The sequence below is a fragment of the Lacerta agilis genome, chromosome 3 (assembly GCF_009819535.1).
Source record: "Lacerta agilis isolate rLacAgi1 chromosome 3, rLacAgi1.pri, whole genome shotgun sequence".
In the NCBI taxonomy this organism is placed as follows: Eukaryota; Metazoa; Chordata; class Lepidosauria; order Squamata; family Lacertidae; genus Lacerta; species Lacerta agilis.
The window spans coordinates 30,874,777-30,899,516 of NC_046314.1; the positions used below are offsets into that span (position 1 = coordinate 30,874,777).

At 39.9% G+C, this 24,740-nt stretch overlaps 1 protein-coding gene across 2 annotated transcripts in view; it reads right to left on the reverse strand.

Annotated features, from left to right (window-relative positions):
- Window positions 1-24,740, reverse strand: part of DST (dystonin) — a 292,631-nt gene that overhangs the window by 140,865 nt on the left and 127,026 nt on the right. Inside the window, exons 1-20 of one of the 2 annotated variants that reach the window (XM_033143179.1) lie at window positions 21,494-21,660; window positions 21,290-21,383; window positions 19,191-19,345; window positions 16,328-16,790; window positions 16,098-16,226; window positions 15,846-15,923; window positions 15,582-15,743; window positions 15,376-15,480; window positions 13,164-13,259; window positions 12,157-12,282; window positions 11,071-11,223; window positions 10,649-10,803; window positions 10,339-10,465; window positions 9,502-9,685; window positions 7,099-7,256; window positions 6,028-6,206; window positions 5,514-5,652; window positions 4,455-4,648; window positions 804-966; window positions 250-333 (exon numbers count right to left, since the gene is read on the reverse strand). In XM_033143179.1, the coding sequence (XP_032999070.1) occupies window positions 250-333; window positions 804-966; window positions 4,455-4,648; window positions 5,514-5,652; window positions 6,028-6,206; window positions 7,099-7,256; window positions 9,502-9,685; window positions 10,339-10,465; window positions 10,649-10,803; window positions 11,071-11,223; window positions 12,157-12,282; window positions 13,164-13,259; window positions 15,376-15,480; window positions 15,582-15,743; window positions 15,846-15,923; window positions 16,098-16,226; window positions 16,328-16,790; window positions 19,191-19,345; window positions 21,290-21,383; window positions 21,494-21,660 (3,111 nt within the window). Of the gene's footprint in view, window positions 1-249; window positions 334-803; window positions 967-4,454; window positions 4,649-5,513; window positions 5,653-6,027; window positions 6,207-7,098; window positions 7,257-9,501; window positions 9,686-10,338; window positions 10,466-10,648; window positions 10,804-11,070; window positions 11,224-12,156; window positions 12,283-13,163; window positions 13,260-15,375; window positions 15,481-15,581; window positions 15,744-15,845; window positions 15,924-16,097; window positions 16,227-16,327; window positions 16,791-19,190; window positions 19,346-21,289; window positions 21,384-21,493; window positions 21,661-24,740 lie in introns of those variants that run through there. The other variant, XM_033143180.1, reaches the window with a different exon arrangement.

Consider the following 24,740-nt stretch of genomic DNA (forward strand, 5'->3'; position numbering starts at 1 on the left):
ACGCCCACTGACACAATGCAGCCTAACAATGTGGATTGGAGCAGCAGCTGTGGCAGTAACAGCAACATGTGAAGCAATGTGTGAAGTGTATCTCTCAGAAGACACAGCAGCTTCCACATTTCCACACCCAGACTTCCAAGTGCAGGAAGAGCAGCATTACTGTCGTCATTCTGAATGCTGAGCTATGCTCACATTTCCACAAAGAATTAAAAAAGAATAATAACTGTGCACAGAAGTTAATAGTTTTACCTTTACTGCAGCTGAATACTGCTCTGAATGCTTCTGGCATTCATCTAGCTTGTTTTGTTTCGTCTCTATTTCCGACACTAGCACCTGTAAAACAAACAAGAGAATTTTAGTATGTAACAGTATCAACCTATGCAACTTTCCCCATCTTAAAGGCTGGTGTTCTACTTGTTTTTAAAACATACTAGACTGAAAACTTGAAAGTTGTGTTTATGTTTAAAAACGTAGCATGAAAGACTGTTTCCCTGTGGTCCTCTTTATAAATTACCTTTGGCTCTACAAGAAAAATGGAAGGGGGAAACGTTGCCCCTCAATCAACATATGCAGAAACACACTAGATTATTAATAATGTAAGATATAGAAGTGTATCCAGTACACTGCTTAAAAGGGAAATTTTCTTATTAGCTGAACTGAAACTGGCTGTCTTCAGCTTAGTTATTAATTCTTTACATCTAAGCCCTAGAACAAAACCTGCATGTTATAAGTGGATATTTGTTATCAGCTCACTACAAAAAGGTGGCATATAAACAAATTAAATCAATCGATCAAGCTTTTACCTTTTGCTGGTTTAGCTGCTTGGCCAGAGCTTTACTGTTTTGAGGTGGGTTTTCCTGGAACCTCTGCTGAGTTTCTTCGACTTGCTTGATCCAGTTATCCAGTGCACCATACGTATCCCTGTAGTACTTTAGGGTTTTATTAATAGCTTCTAAGTCACGCAACCTGGTTGAGTGAAAAACAAGCTTTTCAGTGAGGAAGAACAAACTAGTAGCAATGACAATAAAGAACTAGCCATAATCACCACCAGCAACCTTACAATAACCTTGTAAGGGTAAGTCAGTATTATTATTCCCCCCATAATAAAGATTTTTGGGGTAGATGCTAAGTCTGAAACAGAACAGAGATTGCCTAAGGCTACACAGTAAGTTTGGGGCAAAGGTGAAATTAGAAACTCCTGGTTTGTAGCTCAGCGCTAAGCTACACCACTTCATAAACAGCTGTCTGTCAGAAGGCATCATTCGGCTAGAAGTCGTTTTCTCAGGGTTTCTACTGCAAATCTTCAGAATGAAAGGCCTTGCCAATTTCAGAAAAAAAGGCTCTCTGAGTTCTTTTTAACTTCCATGCCTTTTTTGAGGAGCTCATAATCATCTAGAAATGTATTAGTTCCGAGGAATACATGCCAAAGAACAACATATTCCTGGGTTCATAAAGCTCCAGGCAACCTTATATCTCTCTATCAAGCATCCCTTCATCTTTATAGGAAGCCAGATGTCTCTCCCTGTGTTCTTTATTTCAAAGGGCTTTGTCTCTCTCTTTCTCTATCTACAAGTTCCCCATTTCAAACGCCAGGCATTGAAAAATAAGTGAATCCCCTGCCACAATAACCTCCACATTCAGACAAGGATGCTTACATGTATCAGTGCATTTTAGACATAAAAAGCTACTCAGGGTGACCACTAGAGGGAAGCTGTGTAGAATTCAGCAGAAACTTAAAAAACGAAAGGAAAAATGGAGCAGTCATGTTCCATGTCCTGCAACGGTATTCCTCAGTTGCAAAACTTCAGGATTAGGGTGTGGAGAAAAGATTCACTTTAGAATAAATTCCCAGTTCTCCATATGCTGACTAAATCCATGGTCGTTAGAGAAAAACAGGTACCTAGTCTGTTACAAAAGTCATTATCGAAAAGGGCCTTGCAATCTACGGGGGGGGGGGGGGAATAATAATAATAATAATAATAATAATAATAATAATAATAATAAGGAGGAGGAGGAGGAGGAGGAGGAGGAACGTTTTGTTTTCCTGCAGTTTTCAAGTTCGAGGCAGGAGAGGGAAAAAGTGAAACAATATGTGGTAATTACGATAACTGCAATCCTAAAAACTGATCTGTGGTACTGGAGGGGGTTATGATTGAGGGGATTCCCCTGTCCACTGTTGTCTACTACTTGGGACACCCCCACAGAAAGCTGAAACTGTGGAAAGTGAGGCAGTGAAAATACTGTTGCCATCAGTGCTCCCAACAGCAGTACCCAGTGTAAGACTTTGAAACAGAGCATTATGAGAGCTGGGGCCATGGGCCTGCTCAGTTCTGCCTCAGTCCATTTCCCCAAGGTTGGCCCAATCTGGGCCAGCCTGATACTGGTGCAGCAGGAAGAAAAAGAAAACGCCCCTTCACAAACCTTCCGGCTTGACCTGGCCTGGCTGAGGCTATGGGGTAGTAGAACCCACACTTCCATGCCTCTCTATGACCCCTCCTGTTCTGTGAGCAGCAATTAGTAAATAATGTGGGCAATAGTTAAAATGGCTAAGCCTTATACAGCTGAAGAAAAATGATACTGATAACTAGCCAGGCATATATATATATATGTGTGTGTGTGTGTGTGTGTGTGTGTGTATTTCACTGATAGAAAACAGGAGGGTGAACATTTGTAGGGAACAGTCTGTTTACAGTTACAAGTGGCAGTCGACACAAAATCTGTTACCTCTTGCGCTCAGAGCGCCTAAGCGCTGATGGTGAACTGCCAGCACAGTCAATTAAACTGTCCGAGAGAGGCAGCATTTGCTTCATGTTTATCTCACAAGCACGCAGGAGCATTCTCAATTGCCATAAATAAGGGTACCTTAAACTGTCAGGACAGAAGACTACCCACACAGCACCGCCTACTGCGAACCCAGTGCTTCTAAGACAGGCATGCTTTCCTGAAGACAGCCAGGATTGAACCAAGGGAATCACAGGCGTGCAGTATTTATCTTGCAGAAGCCACAGTGTGGAAGTTGCTCCCCTGTGGCTTCTTTCCACATCGCAGCAGTAACATATGCCTGGCAGGGCCATTGAAGGGTCCACACGAAGGTGACAGCCACAGGCCTAGTTGGCCCTGCAGCCTCTCACCCACCAAGCAAAGCTCTCCATCTCCTTCGCTCTTAGAAAAAAGCAGGGAGGTGGAGGCAAATAATCCCAAGGCCAATACTAAAGACACAGCAATACTAAAGACACAGCAAAAGAAAGAAAAAATTAAGCCAGAGGGAAAGAAAGGGGAGGAGAGACTGTTGCTACTAACAGAAGCTGCAAAACAACAAAAAGTAATCCTTAGGAGGAGGTGCGGAGAAATGTGTTTACTGAGGGTTTGCTTAATATGCAATGTGTAAGTCTACTGTCAATGCGCTGGTAGCAGTTGGAAGGATTTGTACAATGGTGGAATTGAGTGTAAAACAGGAACACTTCCAAACGCTTGGTGAATCTGCAGCTGGCTTCCCACATATTAAGTGGTGACTCTCCACAGGGAGACTGAAGAGGAGCCACGGCCACCACTGGGCAAGGCAGTGGGTAGATGAAGGCAACAAGGAGCCCAAACAGTGAGATTTGTCCGGCTCCACACACTTCCCTAGGGACGGCCTTGCGTGTGCATGAAGGAACCATATTCACTGCTCAGTGTTCCTTCATATACGTGTTATAGGAGCTGTCTTGGAAGAAGTCTCAAGAAAGCAGCACCCACCGTCCTGTCAAAATGGGCATGGCCAAACCAGAGAAGTCTTAATCTTCCTTATTTCTCTCTCTCCTCAGTTATACATGATGGTTGAGGCCTCCAGCTGACAGTACAAAACTATTAACATTGGAATTAATGTTCCCTTCCCCCTCACCCCAAATTGTAATTCATTGCCTTCCAACTACATCCATTTATGCTGCTCTCTTTCCCTGCAAAGTAATTGTTGCCTTGCAACTGAATCAGTTTATGCCACCATGATGAACTTCCCCTTTCCCCCTCCATTTTTGCTTTCTCCCTGTTTCCTCAGAAATCACCTCAAAGTGAATCAGTTTATGCTTTCCCACCTGGTTATTTCATTGCCGTCCAAATTAATTGCTCCTTCTTTAAGCTGCGATCCTCTCAGCAGTTCTTGGGAGTGATCGATCAAGACCATACCATACTTTGGCAGCCAAAGTATCAGCACTATTGGAAACAGCCCAAAACAAGGCCACTGCTGCATGGAATATTCCATGAAGGCTCATGTAAATGCAGACATTTACCACTTGAAAGCAGAGCAGTTTGGGTTGGGGTTTTTTTATAGAAAACCTGAAGGAAATTACTTGAAAACACCTAAAATTAATATTCAGACACTCTGCCAAAGCTCCAGGACCAGCATAAGGTAACCCCACACGCACCCCCCAAAAATGGTTTCACTCTGAAGTTTCTGAAAAGAAAGTAGGAGTACTCACCTGTTCTCAATCTGAGAATGAACATTCTGCCATCTCTCGGTCAGCTGATCTGCTTTCTCTTTGTGCCAGTCAAAGTCAAGATCACGTTCCTTGTGTGTTTTAAACATCTGATCACTAATTGCTTTAGCTTTCTGGAGTTCGTCTTCTAGAGCATGGAATACTTCTCTCTTTACATCAACCTCTGATCTCCATTGCTGGTACACAAAACATGTGACAGCTCAATACAGATCATAATGCTGCTGCTTCAAATCAATATGCATCATGTGCTATAATATTACTAACTAGTCATAGGGCAGGCATGTCCAAAGTCAATTTTGGGGGCCTAATCCGGCCCACTGGTCAGTTTAATCGGCCCCTGTGGCAGTTTATTTCCTGGGGTAAAATCTTTAAAAGACCTCAACAACTTCAATCCTAAAAAAAGCTCAACAACTTTGATCGGCCTCCACGGCCCTTCACTCCATCAAATCTGGCCCTCTTCGAAAAAAGTTTGGACACCACTGGGGTATCCATGCAGAAAACAAACAAAGCACCTGAATTTTCAACCAAATGCTTTAAAAATGGTTTAGTATTTGCACCATTACTGCTTCTGTAACTATAAGAGGAATACTTATAAGCGTACCTAAGTTTATCTCTCATATGGCTAATCTTCCCTTGTCTTCCTCTTCTCAGCAGCTAAGGAAGATTAGCTGCATAAGAAGGAAGGGGGGAGGCTGCATTCTTTCCTGGTACAATTTGGCTGTTATTTTCTTTTCTGAGGAACCATATGGGAAGGAAAGGGACCAGTGACTAATTCAGGATCCTCCATCTTTTGTTGCCTATAAAAGGCATAGAGAACCTCCAAATGTTGTTGGACTACAACACCCATCATCCCTGACCATTGGCCATGCTGGCTGAGGCTGATGGGATGCAAGTTTCCCACAGGCACCTATCTGGCTGGCTATTGAGAAAAGAGGATGCTGCTGTTCCTATGTTAGTATAAATCAATCTCCTTTACTTCTTTATATTACTTAAAAGCACACCTATTTCTCATTATTATGTTTCTGTACATCATAAGAATACCTTTAATGTAGCCATAAGGTTCTCAATATTGCTCTTGTCAGCAGTTAATGGTTCTTCCTCACATAGTTTAGTCTCATAGAGTTTTACCAGTGCTTCAGCTCCTTGAGTGTTTTTCAGCACCAAATTTATAGTTTTTAACCTGAAACAAAAGGGATCACTTGTCATTCATAATTTCCAAATAGTTCTAAAGTTTGAGTATATGATGACTATACGACTAAGATAATTCTTCTATTTGTTTGTTTGTTTAAATTTATTTCTGGCCTTTTTTGTTTTAAATTTATTTTTTGTTTGTTTTAAATTTATTTCTGGCCTTTCTACTTTATAAACACTTTCAGGGTGGCCATATGAAATTATGTATCTATTATTCAATTCAACAAAATATATTCATAACTGTGAATATATTCAGCTTCTCCTCCAAATACACGCTACATCATCCTATCAAACCTGCCTGTCACATGTGATGATGGTGGTGAAAAAGTGCAATAAAATGTGAATGATTTGATGGCTTACTTACTTTTCTATGTAAATGGAAGACATGGAGTAAACCTGATTCATATTTTGAATTACTAGGTTAAGCTCCGACCGCAGAGTAGGAACTGAGGGTGAACCAGCAGCTTGACTGAAAAAATCATCGCATTTGTCTGTGATTGTTTCCAAGTCCTCTTTGAGTCGATCCAGATCCTTCTTCAGTTTCTACAGAACCAAAGATTAAATGTTTCCCCCCCTGTAGTTCAATTCTCAAACAATCATAATAAGCATCCTTAGGTCAAGAGACACTAATACTACAGAAGATAATATGAGCAAAGTGTTATGGGACCCTTTGGAGCAGCATGAGAGGCTACAGAGGAAAGAAGAAATCACAAAAAACTGTCCTGCCTTTGTACCCCAGTGGGGAACCTCCACTGAACCTCAGCTCCTTCTGAAATTAAAATGAGTCCTTCCATTTTAAAAAATTACTTTTTATTGGGGGTTACAGGGAACGGTACATCTATTGTATCCACTTTCAATTCATAGTCATTTTCACAGTTCGTTTACATTTGGCGAGAGACATTTTTGTCATAGACATCTTGCAGTTGTGGGAAAGGGGAGGTGGGGAGAGAGATGGGGATATCATTAATTGGTCCTATTGCCTATTCTTAGTGTAGAGGGGGTTGTGTCCTTCCACTGTTTGTTTGCCCTTCCATTTGTTGAGGACTAGCTAGGGTTCAAGCCAGTAAAAGCAAAACTACTTCATCCAAGCTAGAACTCAAAAGTCGTAACCACTGCCACACAAAAACCAAAAGACTTCTTTGATAAGATCCTTGCCCACTTTTATCCTCAAAGAACCAGTAAAGCTCACCTGCTCAGTCTGGAAGTTCCAAAATGAAGGCATTTGTAAACAGACTGCCCCCAAACCAACTGGTGGCTCAAATGTTTACTTCACTTTAATTAGCTCTACAAGTGCACATTACTCGTAATTTGTAGATGCAGCCATGCAGATAATTGTAGTAGTCCCTTCTGAATAAGCTCTTTATGAGCTCATCATTACACGACTGTTACATTTCATGAGCTTTGGAGAGCCCACAGCGAAGCTCAGAAAACTCACCTCTTGTTCAGAGATCCGAAATACACTTTCATGTAAGTCATCTCTCTCCAGTGGGGTTCGAATCTGCCTAATCAAACGATCTTCACAATTCTCCAAACGAAGTCTCATGTTTCGAACTTCTGAGATGTATAGGTTGTAAATGGATTCTTCATGCTCCTCTGTTGGAAGGAAATGGAAGAATGCAAGTAAAACCAAGTATATTTAATGTTCTTCTGCCACCACACAACAGATTTTATAAAGTCACAGTGCTATAACCTCAGTGCTATAACACAACAGATTTTCTAAAGTCACAGTGCTATTTTCTAAAGTCACAGTGCTATAACCTGCAGTGTCTCTGCTTGAACTAAAGGAAACGTGCAATTAACATTAATGGGAAGTGGTCAAGAGGAGAAAGGGATGTGCTAATAATTTAGGGAGAAGAGGAAGCATGTCTTTAATTTCTTGTTTCCATGGTGCTCCATCTCTCTCTTTTTAAGGCTAATATGTTTGCTACAACTATTAAAATATACAGAAACTGAAACTTACACTCCACTTATACTGAGACCTGCAGGTGTAGGGCAGTATATAAATTCAATAAATAAATAAAATATAAAAACCACCTTTCCATAAAATAACATAAATTTTAAACAGGCAGAATATTGCCCACTCTGTGGAGCTTCACCATTCCAACTGGTCAAAAGCCAGTAAAGAATGTTCTTTACCAAAAAAAAATCTATTTTAGTAACAAGTTTGAATGCATTTGAAAATTTTCAGATTGCTGTTAATTTAGTCCCACAATTTCCTCAGCCAATCATATTTCAAAGGTACCTCTGTACATTTGCAATAACAAGCATAATCAAATCTAGCAACCCCCCCTCTCATTTCAAACAGATTTTCTCCCCAAGGGGAGATGTGGAAGTTCACAAATTGGGGTCACCTTGAGCATCTTCTCAAGTGGAGAAATGTAAACATCATAACAGCAGGACACAAAATCAACTTCTTGCTTGCCATGTATCATCATCATCATGTCTAAATATGGGCATCCCCCAAAAAACTAATATGCACATCACTTTAGTCATAGGTATTATCATCCCATTTGTGTATGCACAGTGATTAATTGGATTGTTTATGGTTCGTCCAGAGATAATTTCATAATAAGATGGTATTAAATCTATAGAAATGAGCCCCTTATCATTTTCTCCAGATACACAGTCGAGCACAGTATATCTCTGCTCCGTACTTATAGATTTACTTTAATCAGCTTTCATCTGTTATTGCATTCCTTTCTATATCAGCATCAGCCCAAATGCATAATATAATACATCTATTCAGCTTTATGGGAGCATTTAAAGCTCAGTGATATCATATATTTTCAGAATGGATATGGAATATTTACAACAGCAAGGAAGAACTTCAAAGACTTTTTTTAAAAGCAGATACTCTTGCTGTTTTTCCAAAGGATATAGGGTCCATTTATGACATACTTGCAGATTTATTTATTTTTTAAGGAGAGTAAGTAAACAAATGTAAGTGATGTGGTATGATACTCTTGGTATTTTATTTTGACAGGAAAAATATGTTCCTTGTACATTTATGTGTAACAGTAACAGATGTTCTTCCTCTTATTGTGCAACCTGCCAAAATAATTGTTCTATTTACTCACACAAATTATTACCAGCTCATTTTAGGAACCCAATTGAGATCTCAGATTGTGTGCCAGTAAAATGCATGTTACATTTTCAGCAATTATGCAGGGGCACTAGTTCTTTTATCTGCAATATAACATTTCAATATTTGAATCAGTTCTGAGTGTTATGAACAGCAAAACAAACAGAAGGGGAGACATGGGGTGATCAGCTCTTCTTTTTCCTTCCCATTTCATAAATGATTTTCTCAGGAGCATATGTGTTAATGACAGCTCACTGATTTCACACAGACATAAAACAAGTACAGAGAGTTACAGTCAGCTGACCTACACCATGTGGGACGCGGGACACAGAATACCACACATCCTCTTCCGCTATTTGAAAAGGAACATCTTAATGTCTGAATTAGCTCTGAGTGCTCACTGTTAAACCTATGTAATTGTTTATATGTACATGTGCAATGCATGTCAAAAGCATACATGCCAAAGAGTGTGTCTGCTTTGACTACACTGCAGCAGCAACTGTAGAAAAAATAACAAATACACATGCAAGCTGCTCATTTTTTTCCATTTGACACTGTAAAAAATAATGGGCCTTTGGACTTTCCCAGCTCACGTGTTTCACTGGTATCTACTGTATTTCCCTCTCTGCTTCTGAAATGAGCACTGCTGTGAAAGAGCCACAGTGGTATAGTTCACATATGCCACATTGAAAGGGTAGTCAATACCATAAGCATCTTGTATGGGAGACTTCTGCACAGTTGATGTGCTATCTTTACCTCTCTCTGCAGACTTAAGGAGCTCTTGGTAGTACTGCTTGCACACATTCACCTCCCTTTCCAGCTGAGCAATATCAGCAACTGAAAAGGCTTTGGACTCCTGGCTGTCTTCAAGGAAGTCATCAAAGCGGGACTGCAAGTTGCTTAAAACCTGCTGGTGTTCACCTGGCAAGAGTGTCTTTATCTAGGAAATATTAAAAATCAGGATGGGTAAATAAAGTCTTTCCAACGTTGGGCGCCATTTTATAAACCACATACTGTTTTGTCAGTTTCTTAAGGCAGTATTTTAATGTTCCAAAAAGGTAGTACACATGTTGCTCTGTGAGGGAAGCACATCGGAAGATGCCTGTAGGAATTGCTCTTTAGTAACCAGAATAAAACTCAATTGCGATGACTCATTTCAATAAAATGCATACAGCAACTTTCAAATACATACGAGTTAAAAACCCACATAAATGTCCTGGATGCTCCAATGAGACCGGACAACATGTACTAAGTGTTTACAGACATGGACATATGCACATTTTAAGTGCTTGGTATAAGAAACACCAATACAACACTGACATACCTTCAGCAATGATGCTTACTATGGAAAACATGGAGCTTCCCACAATCTTAGCCTGTCATGCTATAAAGGAAGGTTGTAGCTTCTGGATGCAACCAGCAAACTGTTGTTGCACAGATATAACACAGAAATATGGCACGTTACAGCACCAAATATTCAGGAACTGTGTGTGGCTACACTCAGCTTTAGCTACTATAGATAACTGCTTCCGAATCAAGGAATATTAGGCTAGGTATATTTTGTTATGAGTGCTGAACAGGCACAGAACTTACCGAAGCAACATTACTGGCTCGAACAGTTTCAATTTCATTTGTCAAATAGTGCCAGGAGACCACGCTCTTCATGTTTACATGTGATTCATGCCACAGGGCCAGGACATTCTGATATTGCTGTTCAATTCTGAAATGCACAAAGTAAAGGAGAGGGGGGGAAATGACCAAGTCTAAATTAATAATTTGTCAAGTGGCAGTTGAAAGAGTACATGTTATAAATTTCCTGTATGCTGTGCACATAAAAGCTCCTGGAAGGTAAATAAGACCAATAAGGATTTCTATGTTGTGTGCACGCTATGCCAGCACTTACCTGTTTGCAGTGTCTATTGCTTCTTTGTTGGGTGGAGGAACAGTAAAACAGACGGAGGGAACCATGGCCTCATTACCGCTTGGACTAATCACTTTCCATTTTGCCCGATGGGAGTTGCTTGCCAGTACACATTCATCATCTCTGTAAATGGTTATCTGGTTTTCAACAGAAAGATCACAAAATCTGAATGAGCCTAATATTCTTATATTGTTCTTACAGCACACTTCAGTGAACAGGTGCCACTAGGAAAGTGGCAGGGGAGCAAAATTGGGGGCTATGGGGGGGCAGGACACAACAATTCACGCCCCAATTGGGAAGTCAGGGACTTGTTTCGTTTGATATGGAAGAGAATTCCAGGAACATGCCATTAACTGTCTTCATTAACTGCCCATAATTGATTTGAAGAAATCTAAGGTTCCAACCTCAATTTGTCTATAGTCACAGATGGCTTTGATTGGGATGGATGTCTTCAGTGGGTTATCTGGATTCCTTGGCTTCAGCTGAACTATTGTCTTTGCTCTTCCCACAAGGCCAGCCACTGTGTTCTTGTACTGCAGGAGCTGTTCTTTCTCTTCCTAAAAGACAATTTATAAAGAAAACAAGAGGAGGGGAAACATTAGAAGCAGCTGCAAATTAAATGTGTTCTTCTTTGAAACTTAAAATATATTTTCTGCTGTTTGTGATATCTTACAAAGCATTGCTCACATAAACCAGAATGATATCTGTGGTGCTATTTGTACTCTCTAACCACTATTGTTTATTATGTCAACAGCTCTAGATGGCGATGGTCCATTTGTGTAATTCACCATGAAATAGTTGGGGGCAGCCATGTATGTCCCACTTTCAATAGTGAGGGCTATGAGGGGCAGAGCTTAATTCCTGTGCACTACTTACCAACCACATTGAGAAGCAGTGGTAAAAATTAATGTCCATGACCTAAGATTCTGTTTGCGAAGAGAATTACATTTTTATTTTATGTAACTGCATGCTTTGCAAGCTGAAGATGTTCCCTGGCTATTAGCCAGTGGCGAAGAAGAAGAAGAAGAAGAAGAAGAAGAAGAAGAAGAAGAAGAACAACAACAACAACAACAACAACAACAACAACAACAACAGGATGGTTTCTATATCTGGGCATGTCTTAATCAGTTTACTTGCTTGTGGCCACTGTGCAATCTGTTGACACTAAAAGCCAGTCTATAGGTTGTCCAAAAGCCCCACATCAGTCAAGAGCTGCAATTACTGCTCTTCTTCAGTGGTGGAAACAGAAAGGTACAGAATACTGCCAAAAATGGTCACCAGGAATTATGAAAAACATCTCATCCATATATTTTACTGACATTGTTTAAGATAATGAGCTTCTTGAATTATTATTTTTGAAGCCAGAATTGTAAAAATAATGGTGATAAGATTTGTTCCCCTTAAGAAAGAACAATTTGTGATGAGACCTCCTTTACTTTTGCTAGCAGAGCACAAATAGCTTTAGCCGAGTATGTATGGAAGATACCTACCATTGACTCTTGGATCAGATCTTCCAGTTTATGAATACTGCTGGACCTATCACAGCTGTATTTTCGATGAACAGCATCTCTTAAATTCTTCAAGTAATCTATGGCCTCTTTGGCGTCGTTGAAAAACTAGAATGGAAAAAAGAAACCTTTTGATTTAAAAAATACACCATTGCAAGCTCCATCCTCAAGCAAGTAGTCAGTACAGCAGTCTGAAGCCCAGGCTGATAATCCAAGAGTGTGGTATACTTTCTTATTAGATGAAGGAGACATACTGGTAAGTTTCTAAAATCAATTAGAAAACTAAATGAGCCCGTTCACCCCAGGGTACTCCAGCACCAAAGGGGATAAAACCACGTCCTCTTCACCCACTGGGCTGCAAATTTAACAACTCTCTCTGCCTTCAAACATGCTGCTTACAGCAGTCTGCAATGCCTAGATACTTATGCAGTTAACTGGGTACCCTTTTAATAATCTGTATATGCATTACTTCTTTACAGTTGGGAAAAATAATAATTCCTGTACAGGGAGTTTCTTTCCAGCACAACCTGGGTAAGTTTCTTCTTCCCTTTCCTGTCCCTCTCCCCCCACTCACAGATGTTTTTCCTCATTGATGATTGTGGTGTGGTTTGTATTGTTTGAATAGAGAATTCAGAACATGCAGCAAAATAATAATTGCTTCTAAAATCAAGTGGGAAAGGTTACTCAATGTCTTGGCCCATTTAAACCACATGAAAATATTGGTGTGAAAAAAGTAGCTTAAGCCCTATATTTCACATCCACTCTGAAAAAAATATGGAACAAAACTCATAATAAAAACTGCACAGCACTTTTAATAGACATCTGCAGCAGTAAAATAGGAAGTCCTGTGAAATGTGAAAATTCTGGTTTATTGCAGGCTCAATATGCTATTATTTGGCATTAAAAAGCATTAAAAATCTTTTTTCTTCTTGCTACTGTTAAGAGTTAAATCTGTGGTTACTCTACAATAATATCCATGTGTTACGTACCTCAAAATATGCAGTGTTTTCTCTCAGATGCTGTTCAACACATTGGCAAAGCTGCAAAATCCAGCTCCACTGTGTTTGCATTGCAGCTCGGTAGGCCTTAGGGATACAAGCAGAGGAAACAAGTCATGTTTTGCTGTGCAACAGAAGCAATTCAAACGAGGAAGGGGGGAGATATGAGGAACTGAAGCCCCTAACCTGCCCAATTTTCCTACTCAAATGCCTTCTAGTTATAACAGTAGGAAAAGAAATCACACCAGCCTCCGAAAATATCAAGTGCATTTGTCTACAAAAAGCAATAAAACACTCTGAACTATTTACTTATTAGAATAACTGTCATTTATAACTTGAATTTCCTGAATGCAGTATTTGCTCTATCTCTGCTATGGTAGAATAGTAATATTGTTGGCCAGCAGAGGCTGCTCTAAATACTGTAGATTTAGAATTCTCCCCAAGCATCTCCCATGGAAACCAGCGGGTGCCTTGTTCTCTATTAGAAGACAAATTTCAACTCAATTTGCTAAATACCCTACAGATAGTGAAATTCATCTGTTTTGTCATTATGGAAACAAGCCCACATGCCCTCCCCACCTCTCCTCCTCTGCTGCAACAGGTTTCTGAAAGCTTTCGCTTCTTTTTTTGATTACTTGCAGCTTGTCGTTCCACCTATGGCTTGTTTGAAACAAGTCAAGCACAAACCATGGAGTGATCAAGCTCCCTTATTTCAACAAACCATGGTTAAAAGTTAACTTCCGTCTAGGGCTCAGACCTCAGACTAAATTGTGGTTAATCAAAAGTGAAAGTTTCCAATCTCCTCACAGCTGCACCAGAGGTGGAAGAGGAAGTGTGTGGGTCCAAGATTTGTTCCAGCTAGTTCCTTCTCTAGATAAATGATGACACATTGTGACATCTGAATGCAGTCTGAATTTGTCTATAAACACAAACTTTTTAGGAGGTACCAATAGGATATATCTAGTATTAATTTACATAGAAACACCCCCTGCAACATCAGCCCCAACAGTACTGCTTAATAGCCTGAAAGTATCACAGAGCTTATCTTCTTGCATAAAAGCCTTATTGCTTCAGAGCACAAACCCTGCATGACTATCTGCTTTGTACACATCCTAGTTTCCTGACAACCGCATGGTCACATTTGGAAGTCTGAAGGCACCTGTGGTAGCTAGCATGCATTTTAAAACAAAAACAGAAGCACTCATAAATTCCAGGTGTTGTTTGGACGTTAGATGCATTTTGGACTAGAACCAAGTCACACATTGTAGGCACACGACATGATGCCAGTTTGAAATAAATTCAATGTCCAAACAATATCTGGAGTTTATGAGCAACAGCAAGTGCCTGAACTTCACGCCTTAAATGGAAGCAATGTAATGAAACCTTTGCACGTAAGAAAGGCCCAGAAGTTCCCTGTCAAATGAAAACAGAGGACCACTGCCTTGTCACAGGTTACAAAACTCAGCCTCACTGGAATATTAATGGGAACGGATGTAACATAGCTCTCAGTAAAGTGTCAAAGGCTGAGCGTCAGATGGACAAAAGCATTAACAACAGAAATCTGGGGTGGGACCAAGGAGGAGAAGGATAGGAATGGAAAGAAATGGAGTATATGGCAACAGGGTATGGTTGGCTGGCTGGACACTGGAACTGGCAAGAATGTATGGCAAGCCAGCCCTTGGAAAAGCAGCCCTCCACAAGTGCTACATTTTGTTGTGGTTCTATTTATTTCATGTCATTGTCATGTCATGTCAAAATTAAGTGTATGCTGTTGCACTGTAAAGATAAACACATTTGTTCTCCCATAAGCTTTTGTGAACTACAACACACTGCAACAAATGCACGTAGGGATTGAAACTGTTTCAGTTTCTCTCAATTTCTCATTTTTCCAGTATTATTATTATTAATATTATTATTAACGTTGCACAGTATACCACCCTTCAATATAAAAGCACAAAATACATGATTAAAAATAAGAGCAAAGCCAACCAAGTTTGTACAGTTGGGGCAGTGGGTTTATCACATGTCTATGCAGAGCCTGACTATGAAATCAAAGAGTCTTATTTTACTGAACATTTTCTGGAAAGGAAGCATGGGGACTATAGACTGCACCCAGAAAACAAGTCTATATTCTGTTTCCGCAGCCCATAAGAAGAGCCTTGAAAGACTCTGTTCTATTCCTAAATTATGCTTAATAACCTACCTCAATAGTTAGCCTTGCAGGGTGGTTTTCAAATAGCAATTGTTCTGCTATTTCCTGAACAGATTTGATAATTTCTTCCTTCTGATCAAGTTCTCTCATCAGTTCCTTCCAAATAAAAAGACAATTAGCTTTAGAAGCCAGGAGCAATTTTTTTTAAAAAATGATCATATTCAATACTTATTTTTGACCATTTTAACAATGCTTACTGCATGGTAGTCTTTTTTCCGTGCTATATTTGTATTTCTTTCACTCCAGTCATATGCAACCTCCTCCTCTTCTTTCTCATTCAACCATATGAGTTCTCTCGTAGCGCGAGATACAAAATTGTGAAGGGTATCAAGGTGTCTTTCCTGATTTCTTGAGGTGTTCTTGAAAAAGATAGTAAAAGAAATCCATTTTTTTTACTTTAAACCTTTTGTCATCCAAGTGGCATCCAACTAAAAGGTGGGACTGCCAATCAGCAATCTTACCAAGAGTTTTGCATATTGGCTCTCCAGTTTGTGCAATTTGTCTGCATAGCTGAGTTTAAGGGGAGCAGTCATCTGGATCTGTAAAGAACAAATTGGTTCAAATAAAAAATATATATATTTAAAATGAAGCACATTGCACACATGTGTATGTGTGTGGGTATATTCCTAATGTTATATGCAGCTTAATATACAAAATCCCTGCACACTTAATATAACCACAACACTTTCCCCCCACCCCCTCAAAAGCTGTACCTCACTGATTTTTGCTTCTTTAAGGCTTGACTCAAATTCTTCAATAGCTTTGTGGACATTCTTGTGATTTTCTAAATGGCTTTCAACGCTTGGCAAATCCGAACCCCATTCAGCTCGATCAAGTTGCACCTTGAAAGCAGAAGTTCAAAATTAAAGTCGAGCCCTCAAGCGGGTGAGAAAAATGATTAGGCACAGACTGAAAATAAAAAATGTACATGTAAAGGTGTTACCTGCATTTCATCTACCCATCTGAGAAGATCCTGAACAAACTTCATGTTGACTTCCTCCTCTGTTAAATTCTGATCGATAAATGCCGATTTCATCAGAGGTTTTCGGATCTGCATCAATTTGAGCGTTTGCAGTGCACCAGTGTCAACTCCTGTTATGTAGCTTTGAATTAACCGTGGTGGGAAACCTGGGGTATATGCTGGGGTGATGGCGGGAGTCATTCTTGAAGAAAGACCCGATGATAAACCTGATGTTAGACTCGATGACGTCAAGGAGGGTGATAAGCCCTGGCTCAGTCCAGAGTTTAAGCTAGGGCTGAAGTTTGGTGCAAATCCTGAGTTTAAGCTTTGTGTTATTCCTGATATCATCATCTTGGTCTGTTCTGTAGTCAGCGTCCTCCCCTTGCTGTAGATTGAGGAGCACTCTGCTCTTAAGGCCATAAGGTCATCTCGCAGTTTTGCAACCCTGTTTCAAAAACCAGAAAAGCATTTACTGTGGAAGTGAAAAGATCTGGATATTGTCTCGGGATTTTCATGAATTCCCATCATTTCAAAAACAAAGAATAATAAAACTATCTTGTATTTTGTGTAAAATAAAAAAGGAGGGGGTTGTTTATTAAGAGTTCAATCCACACATTCCGGTAAACCTTGATGATAAACTGACAGATATATTAGGAATTTTGAAGTACAATGGAGCTACAGGTGGTAATGTGTCAAGAAAGTGTGTGTTTGGGCATAATGAAGGCATCATAATGAAAAGTAGTGCCTCTGGGAAAGGCAGAGACAGGATCAAACTCACCCTCCTCTTTAAAAATAGAATGTAAGGATTAAAGTATTATACTGTACTGTTGTAACAACTGTAGCCCCAAACACAACTACTATATGGTAATAGAAAATGGAAGGGATCCATTTTGTCTCTGCGTGACGCTTCCCAAGCATCTCTGTAAACGTAGGCACAAAAAGAATATCTATTGTGAACTGGATTCTCTGTGGATCCTCCTCAATCAGTAGTGATTTCCACAATCAAGATGGAAAGTGTTCAGTCTATTACAGTAGCAAGACTCTTCCCAGAGAAGCTGTGGGTGTCAGGGCTGACCCAGGAGCTATCGGTGCTTGAGGCAAAAAAAAAAAAAAAACCGAACAAACAAACAACCACCGCCCCTCAACCTCCTCTGCCACGGGCATGCCATGCCCCTGCCCTTCCTCCATGGGCATGCCACGCTGCTGCCACACACCCCACTGCTGGGCATGCCCTACACTGCTGCTGTTGTTGCCAAGTTAGGCCCTTTGCTCCAAGTGCACCCACTTCACAGCAACCTTAACAAACAGCAGCAGGAAAGACAGCCATTGCAGCAGCACGCAGCAGCTGTAGGGGCGTGGCAGTGGTGGAGGCAGGGGTACAGCACACTCCTTAGGCCCCAGATCTGCCACCTGATCTGCAACTGCCTCACCTCAGCTCATGGGCTGTATCTTTGGAGAATGCAGTTTCTACAATACATTTTTTCATGTGAATGTATCCGTGGGAGCAGATGGACCAAAGAAGTGTGAAAACTTGCCCAATCACATTGAGCTCAATGGGACAAATTCAGAGAAAATTCAGCTTTGGAAAAGTTGTTCTGTGTATTAGCAGTTAGAGGTCAGAATCAATATTATTACACACTTTACAGAGACAGATACTTAAATGCCTGTGTTTGACAATCATTTATGTGCATAGATATTACTAGGGTGTGAGGAGAACAACTGGCAGCATCTCAAAGCATCAGCACTGTATAAATATAGCAAAGGATATAGGGCAGGCATAGGCAAACTCCAGCCCTCCAGATGTTTGGGACTACAATTCCCATCACCCCTGACCACTGGTCCTGTTAGCTAGGGATGATGGTAATTGTCATCCCAAACATCTGGAGGGCCAGCATTTGCCTATGCCTGATATAGGAGATCATGCTAGTGCACTATGCATACTATGGCTATATTGAAACAAAATGCTAAACCATGGGCTGGTGTTCCACGACAACAAGGCTAGCCTCCCCCTGGGCTTATGCACTCTCCCCTTTCTCTCTTCTTTCCAGCTTGGTCATGAATAGCAGACTGGAAGCTTCCGCTTCCAGTTTTGGATTAACTGCAGTTTAGTGTGTAACCAAACTGTGGTTAATCTTAACTATGGTTAGCAAAAAAAAAAAAAAAAAAGTGTGGTTTGAAATTGGCTTGTTTCCACTAGCTGGATTTAAGCTTAGCCGCAGTTCAGGTTGGACAACATGGCAAGCTACAGTTAAGTTAAAATGAAAATAAAGCTTAGACATACACTACATGTCAGAGATGCTTGCAAAATTCAATAAGCTGTTTAGTGTAACGATCCAGGCAGCCAAGACACAATCTACAGAGGAAAAAGATCTGCCATATTGCCATGCCATTTAAGTTATCTAGTTCAGGACAATTTTAGTTAAATCTGGGAGACTGAAATTTCTGGTGTATGTGGGCATCCTTTTACTTTTAGTGTATTTCTGTTAAAATTGCAGATATTACCAGCCTTCATTATGCTTTTGCATAGCTACTGATAGGATATAAGATGAATGCTCCTATTTCTGTCTTTTTAAATGTTCTTTAATTTATCAATAGCATAATAACATCATCTCATTAATTTTCAATTCTGAAAAGAAAAAAAAACCCAGAATAAACTAGTAAAAGAAAAGAAAAATATATAACTCAGTTGAGGGTAGAGCTTGTTACAACTAAGTATTGTTATTTGTCTACACAGCTTACTCTGCATCAGAAAAAGAAAGAAAAGGGGCTTTCATGGGCTAGAGAATAAATTCTTAAGCATATATTCACATAAGCTCATATTTCTACAGAACATATTTGCACAAACCTCTGGACCAGCTGATCTGCCTGATAATATTTCCCATCAATAAGAATCTGGGCATCCAAGACTTGTTGACGCAGTAGATTCTCACTTTCAAGTAGATAACCTGCAATCTCAGCTTCATTCTGGAACTGCAGACCTGATTCTAATCGCTTTGCATCCTATGATAAAAATACAAATTGAATTTAATCATGCATTTAACTGGAGAAGAAACTCTATATAATATACATGGCATATTTTGTACCATTATCATATTCTGAAATTTACAACAGTTACAATAGTTTACAATAGTTATCTTTATTCAGACATGCTTTACAATGTTTATCTGTAGATTAACATACATGGTAAGATAAACCCAAGGTGAAAGTCAATGTTACATTATCACGGTCATGACCAACTAAATCATATTCAGAATAAACTCATTAAGATCAGCGGACTTAAGTTAGTCCATTGTTTCAATGGATCTAATCTGAGTATGACAGTCAGTTGCCTCCCAGCTACTTGGCTTTTTTAGATACCAATCCACATTTTTATATATAGATAAAACAGCATGCTTCGTCCAGTGTGTGTAGCAAAATATTTAGAAAGCTAAACCAATGTTCATGTGTAAAAACCCATAACCTGCCACTTCCTTAACCCATCATGCTGTGTGTGTGTGTGTGTCAAGATTGTGACACTTAAAATATTAAACATTTTAGCTTTTGCTTTCATCAGTAACACCACTTGGAAACTAAGGTGATAGTCTTAAGAATGATGAGAATTGAGAGAATTTACAGCAAAGTGCAAGACTTCAAGTTTCCCAGGATCAGACTTCTTTCTGTTGGAAAAATTTCCCATTCTGAGTGATTGCAACTTTCTACATTAAAATGCCTTCCAAAAGGTTGATTAAGCTTTCTCTTTGTGATGGCTGAAGTGCTTTCAAAAATGGTTACAAATGTGTAGTTGCCTTGCTACACACCTTTCTAACATACAACATTGCAAAGACTTGCAGGAGATATTCTTTTTTACTGAACAGGTTCGCCAGACAGTCTGTTTTTGCTGATGGCATTTGCCCTAAGATAACTACAGCTGATGCAATGGTTGGAGTCACAATAATGTAGGTTTGGAGGCTGGAGGAAAGAAGTGCTAGGAGATTTGCTGGTGGCTTTTAAACGGTATTACTGTATATCTTGGCTATCGAGAGGTAGATGCATTTAACTGCAAGGTGGTAGCTGGATAAAATTATATCATGACAAGGTTGTGGAGTTCCTTTTTGGTATCTTCAAGTAAAATACTAGGGTTTAAGACATAGGAGGCATTGTTAGGGACATAACCTTTGCACCCGTTCTAGAAATTGTAAGTCATCCTCCTCCACAACCACAAGCTTGATTAACGTGTTGCATGACATTTCCATGTAGACGACCACATTCTTACAAACTCATTAATATTTCTATTAAAAACACCATCCAATATTTGGATACTATAAGGAACAGAGAACTCCTGGATTTACAGACTGACTCCTCTAAAACCTTGGACTTGGAGAATATTGCCTAAAAGCATACATGCACTTTTAATCATTTTCACAAACCTTGCTTGCAAAATTATAGCAGCTCTCTTCTTCCTAAGAATTGTCTCCACCCTTAGTATTTACAGGGTGGAAACAGAAGCTATTCTCAAGTGAGGCTGTGAACATACATTCTCCACCCGAAAAACAAATCACCTTGGAACCCAACAAGTGTATGAATTTATAACATTTAACATTCTTTAAGCCTGTCCATTTTGTCTGCCACTTATTAACATCAGCTTCCACCTCCATTTCACACTACTGATGAAATAAGTTGCATGCTTTTCTAGGATATCCCAGTATGTTCTAGCCCCTGCCAACCAACAAAGAGGTATTCTTGTCATCCTCACAACTCCAAGAGATGTTGTGGTAATTCCAATTATACAAACAAAAGACAACAAGCCAACAGATTTGGTATTGGTCACTCAGTAAGTACATGTCTGTGCAAGGATTTTAATCCAGATTTTGCAGCTCCAACTCCACCCCTTTATCCAGTGGTCTATGCTGGGGGGGGGGTTATACATGTAAGGAGACAGGAAACTAGCTATCCAAATACACTTACTGATTGCACAGCATTTCGAGCAAGCATTAGTTTGTCTTCACAGCCCAGGCTGTCTCGCTGAATTCTGTTTGCAATCTGCTGCAGCATTTCTAACCTAAAAGAAGCCAGAAGTTAAGACAAATCACATGGGGCTGGTCATTAACATCTTGATTCTGCTACCAGATAAAAATGCACCACATTTTGCAGAATAACACCAACACTTACCTGGTTCCTTCCTTGGGACCATTGCCAAAGCTTATACAAGAATTAACAAGGGTTGGACCACAGTTAACAGACAAGAAGTTTTCATTGGAATCAATGCTGGTCCGGGTGCTAGTGCTGTTACTAAATACAGAGTCACTGCTGTGGTAGCCATAACTGTTCGCATTCATTTTTTTTTTTTTTTTTTTTTACAGCCAGAAAGCTATCCCGCTGGTCATTTTAAAAGTTGAGAAGACAAAATGCCTGCAAAAACATACAGCTTCCAGGGACTAGATGGCTTTAAGGACAAAAACCAAGCTCTGCATCCTTAAATAGGTCTCAGCATGCATATTCAAAGCCCTGCAAGTAACATTCTGATTCCTCTTCAGAAGACTTCGCCTTCAGCTATATATGCCAATGTGGGCTTGGCTTCTGTAGCTTGAATTGCCTGTGCAAGTATGGACTAATCAAAATGATTAGGGTGTTCACTTGGAAAGAGGGATGCCAAATATTTTATGTAAGTCTCATCCAATTTCAACAAACTAAACGATTTGAGGAGTGGGGAGGGAACTCTCCTTCAACAGTTTCACAACCTTTAGTCTCCCTACACTTAGCATAGGTTTTTCAGTAGTTTCTCATCCAGGTCCATACCCACTTTGCTTCAGAAATGTTGCTTCAGAAACACTGCTCCCAAAACATCCATTGGCCCCATACACAGCGGTCTAGACATTTGCTATAAACAGTATTAAAGCTTATGCTCTGGCTATGTCCTGCTTAAAACTATACACAGGCCCCGTTGGAAAGAACTAAATTAAGTATGTGTGGTTTGTTCACTTTAAGTACATGCAACATGCATTTATTAATTTTTAAAAAATCAGATCAAAATATTAAGATTAATCATTATCTTCTAAAAAGGAAAATTAGTGCCTGCCTTGCCATATTGATACCAGTTTGTTGAATTTACTGGAGATACTGTTGTTTAAGATGTGACAGTGAATCAATTATTTGGACTGCTTCATCACAATAGGCTGTGTGTGTGTGTGTGCATAATTCAGAATGTCTGCCAAAGCTGGCATATGTATTTTACCTCCTCCTGGCAATCAGTAATCATGTTAATGTCAAAAATGAAATCCAATGGCATTCTTTAGCTTTCAGCTCACAGAAAATCTCAATTCTTATTCTTGTTTCAAATGGTAAATGAGCAGCTGGGATCCTCCTCTGTTGACCCTCAAGGATGATGCCTGCACACTATCTTCTCTAAAAGGTAGACACCTTCATTCTTAGTCCTATTATTCAATCATTTCATGTTCTATAAAACCCCACCCATAGCACGCCATTGCTGCTTGAAGCTATAAACAAATTGAGCTTTCCCTTAAAAGACTGTGCTGGCTTGCTATTCGGCCCTTGCATGCTTGGCGGAAAAAAACCATACTGACTGCGGAATAGCATGTAACTACACGTGTTAACTCCGGGTGCCTGTGATCCATGTCTGCGTTAAAGTATACTACAAACTTATTGCTATATGATCCTGTGATATGTCAGTTCCCTATCTACTGATTTCAGCACCACTTTTGTGAGGTCAAGAAGATTTGTGAAAGAGACCTAATTATTAATATAATGTGAAAACAATTGTGTTCAAGTCACCATGAAAGGGCTTTATCACAATGAAAAACCATTTGGAAAATGGGATCCCAAACTGCTTATATGAACAATGGGAAGCCATTGATCATTTGGGAAGCCCATTTTATATTGAAATTGACTCAGCAAGAAGAGCATACATGTGCATGCTCCATAATTTATAAGACCAGATTCCTACTATTAGGGACTGGCATTTTCTCCTCTCCCACACACTAAGGCAAATACAGTTCTCTTAATACACAGCCTCGTTTTTCTTAAGTACAAGTCCTTCTTCCCTCCATCACCACTGAAACCTCTGTAAAGCAAGTGGAGGAAGAAAGCTGCAATTGAGAAGAGGTGGGAAGGGCTTTGTTCTTTCACTCCCATGTTGCTTTCATTCCTTGAACAGCAAATCCTTGTGAGCAAAGCCCTGCTTGTCTCCTACTACAAAAGCTTGCTTTACTTACAACCTCTTCCATAGTTTAAATCCACAATTGTCATCTCAGTGTCTCTCCACAACCACTTTACTCAAACCTCTATGGTTGTTAGAATAGAGCAAGAAGGTTACTGAAAGTGGAAAAAATGGACTTTCAACTTTCTCCCTCTTCCATTCCTCCATTGCCTCTATCTATGATAGATAGATAGATAGATAGATAGATAGATAGATAGATAGATAGATAGATATAGGATGCAGAACCCTCAAATATTACAAAGCACATTCTCACTGTCATGTATTTCACTCCTGCAACCATATGTTATCTTCCTTATCTTTCGGTCAGTCCCCAGATGTCCTTGAACTACAACTACCATCATCCTTGAACACTGCTCATGATTGCTAGGAATGATGGGAGTTGTAGTCCAACAATGTCTAGAGACCCAAGGCTGAGCAAGGCTGCCTAACTAAACAATTAATTAATTAATTTAATTTCATAAAATGTACACACCGCTTGATTGTGAAAAGCCTCAAAACGGTTCATAAAAAAGATAAAACAAGAAAATCAGAACTCACGCCCAAACTTTAAAACATACAAAATACTAAAACGGATTAAAATTACCTCAACTTTCTAAGCATCTGGGTAAGCTTGTCTAAACAACCATGTTTTTAGCAGGCGCTGAATACAGCACAGTGAAGGCACCTGCTTGATCTCAATAGTTGACAGGATTGCTCTTATTAGTCTACTCGCCTTAAAGATACAGTAACATATATCATGATGGGTTTTGTGTGCAAAAGGGGCTGCCAAATAGGAGAGGAAGAGACACGGAAAGAGAGATGGTCTGTGTGCAAGTGAGAGTTGAAAAAAGGATGGAGGAAAAAGAGGGTGAAGGTGAAAGTGGTGTGGGTATGTGCAAAGGGGCTGCAGAATAGGAGTTCAGAGAAGGCATGGCTATGGGGGGGGGTGATCTGTGAGCAAAGAAGAATTGAAAAATGGAAAGAGGGTGGAAGAAAAAAACAGAGTGAAGGTGAAAATGGGAATGCACAAGGGGCTGCAAAAAAAGAAGGAAGTAGGAGGCATCGGAATGGGGGCGAAGAGGTAAACAAGGGCATGAAAGAATCTGCAGAGCAGGAGAGGACAGTGGCTTCATAGTTGACCGGAAGGTGGATAGGGTGCTTAGCAGTAATGTGTGGGAAGAGGAAATGCAGGAGATTATCATG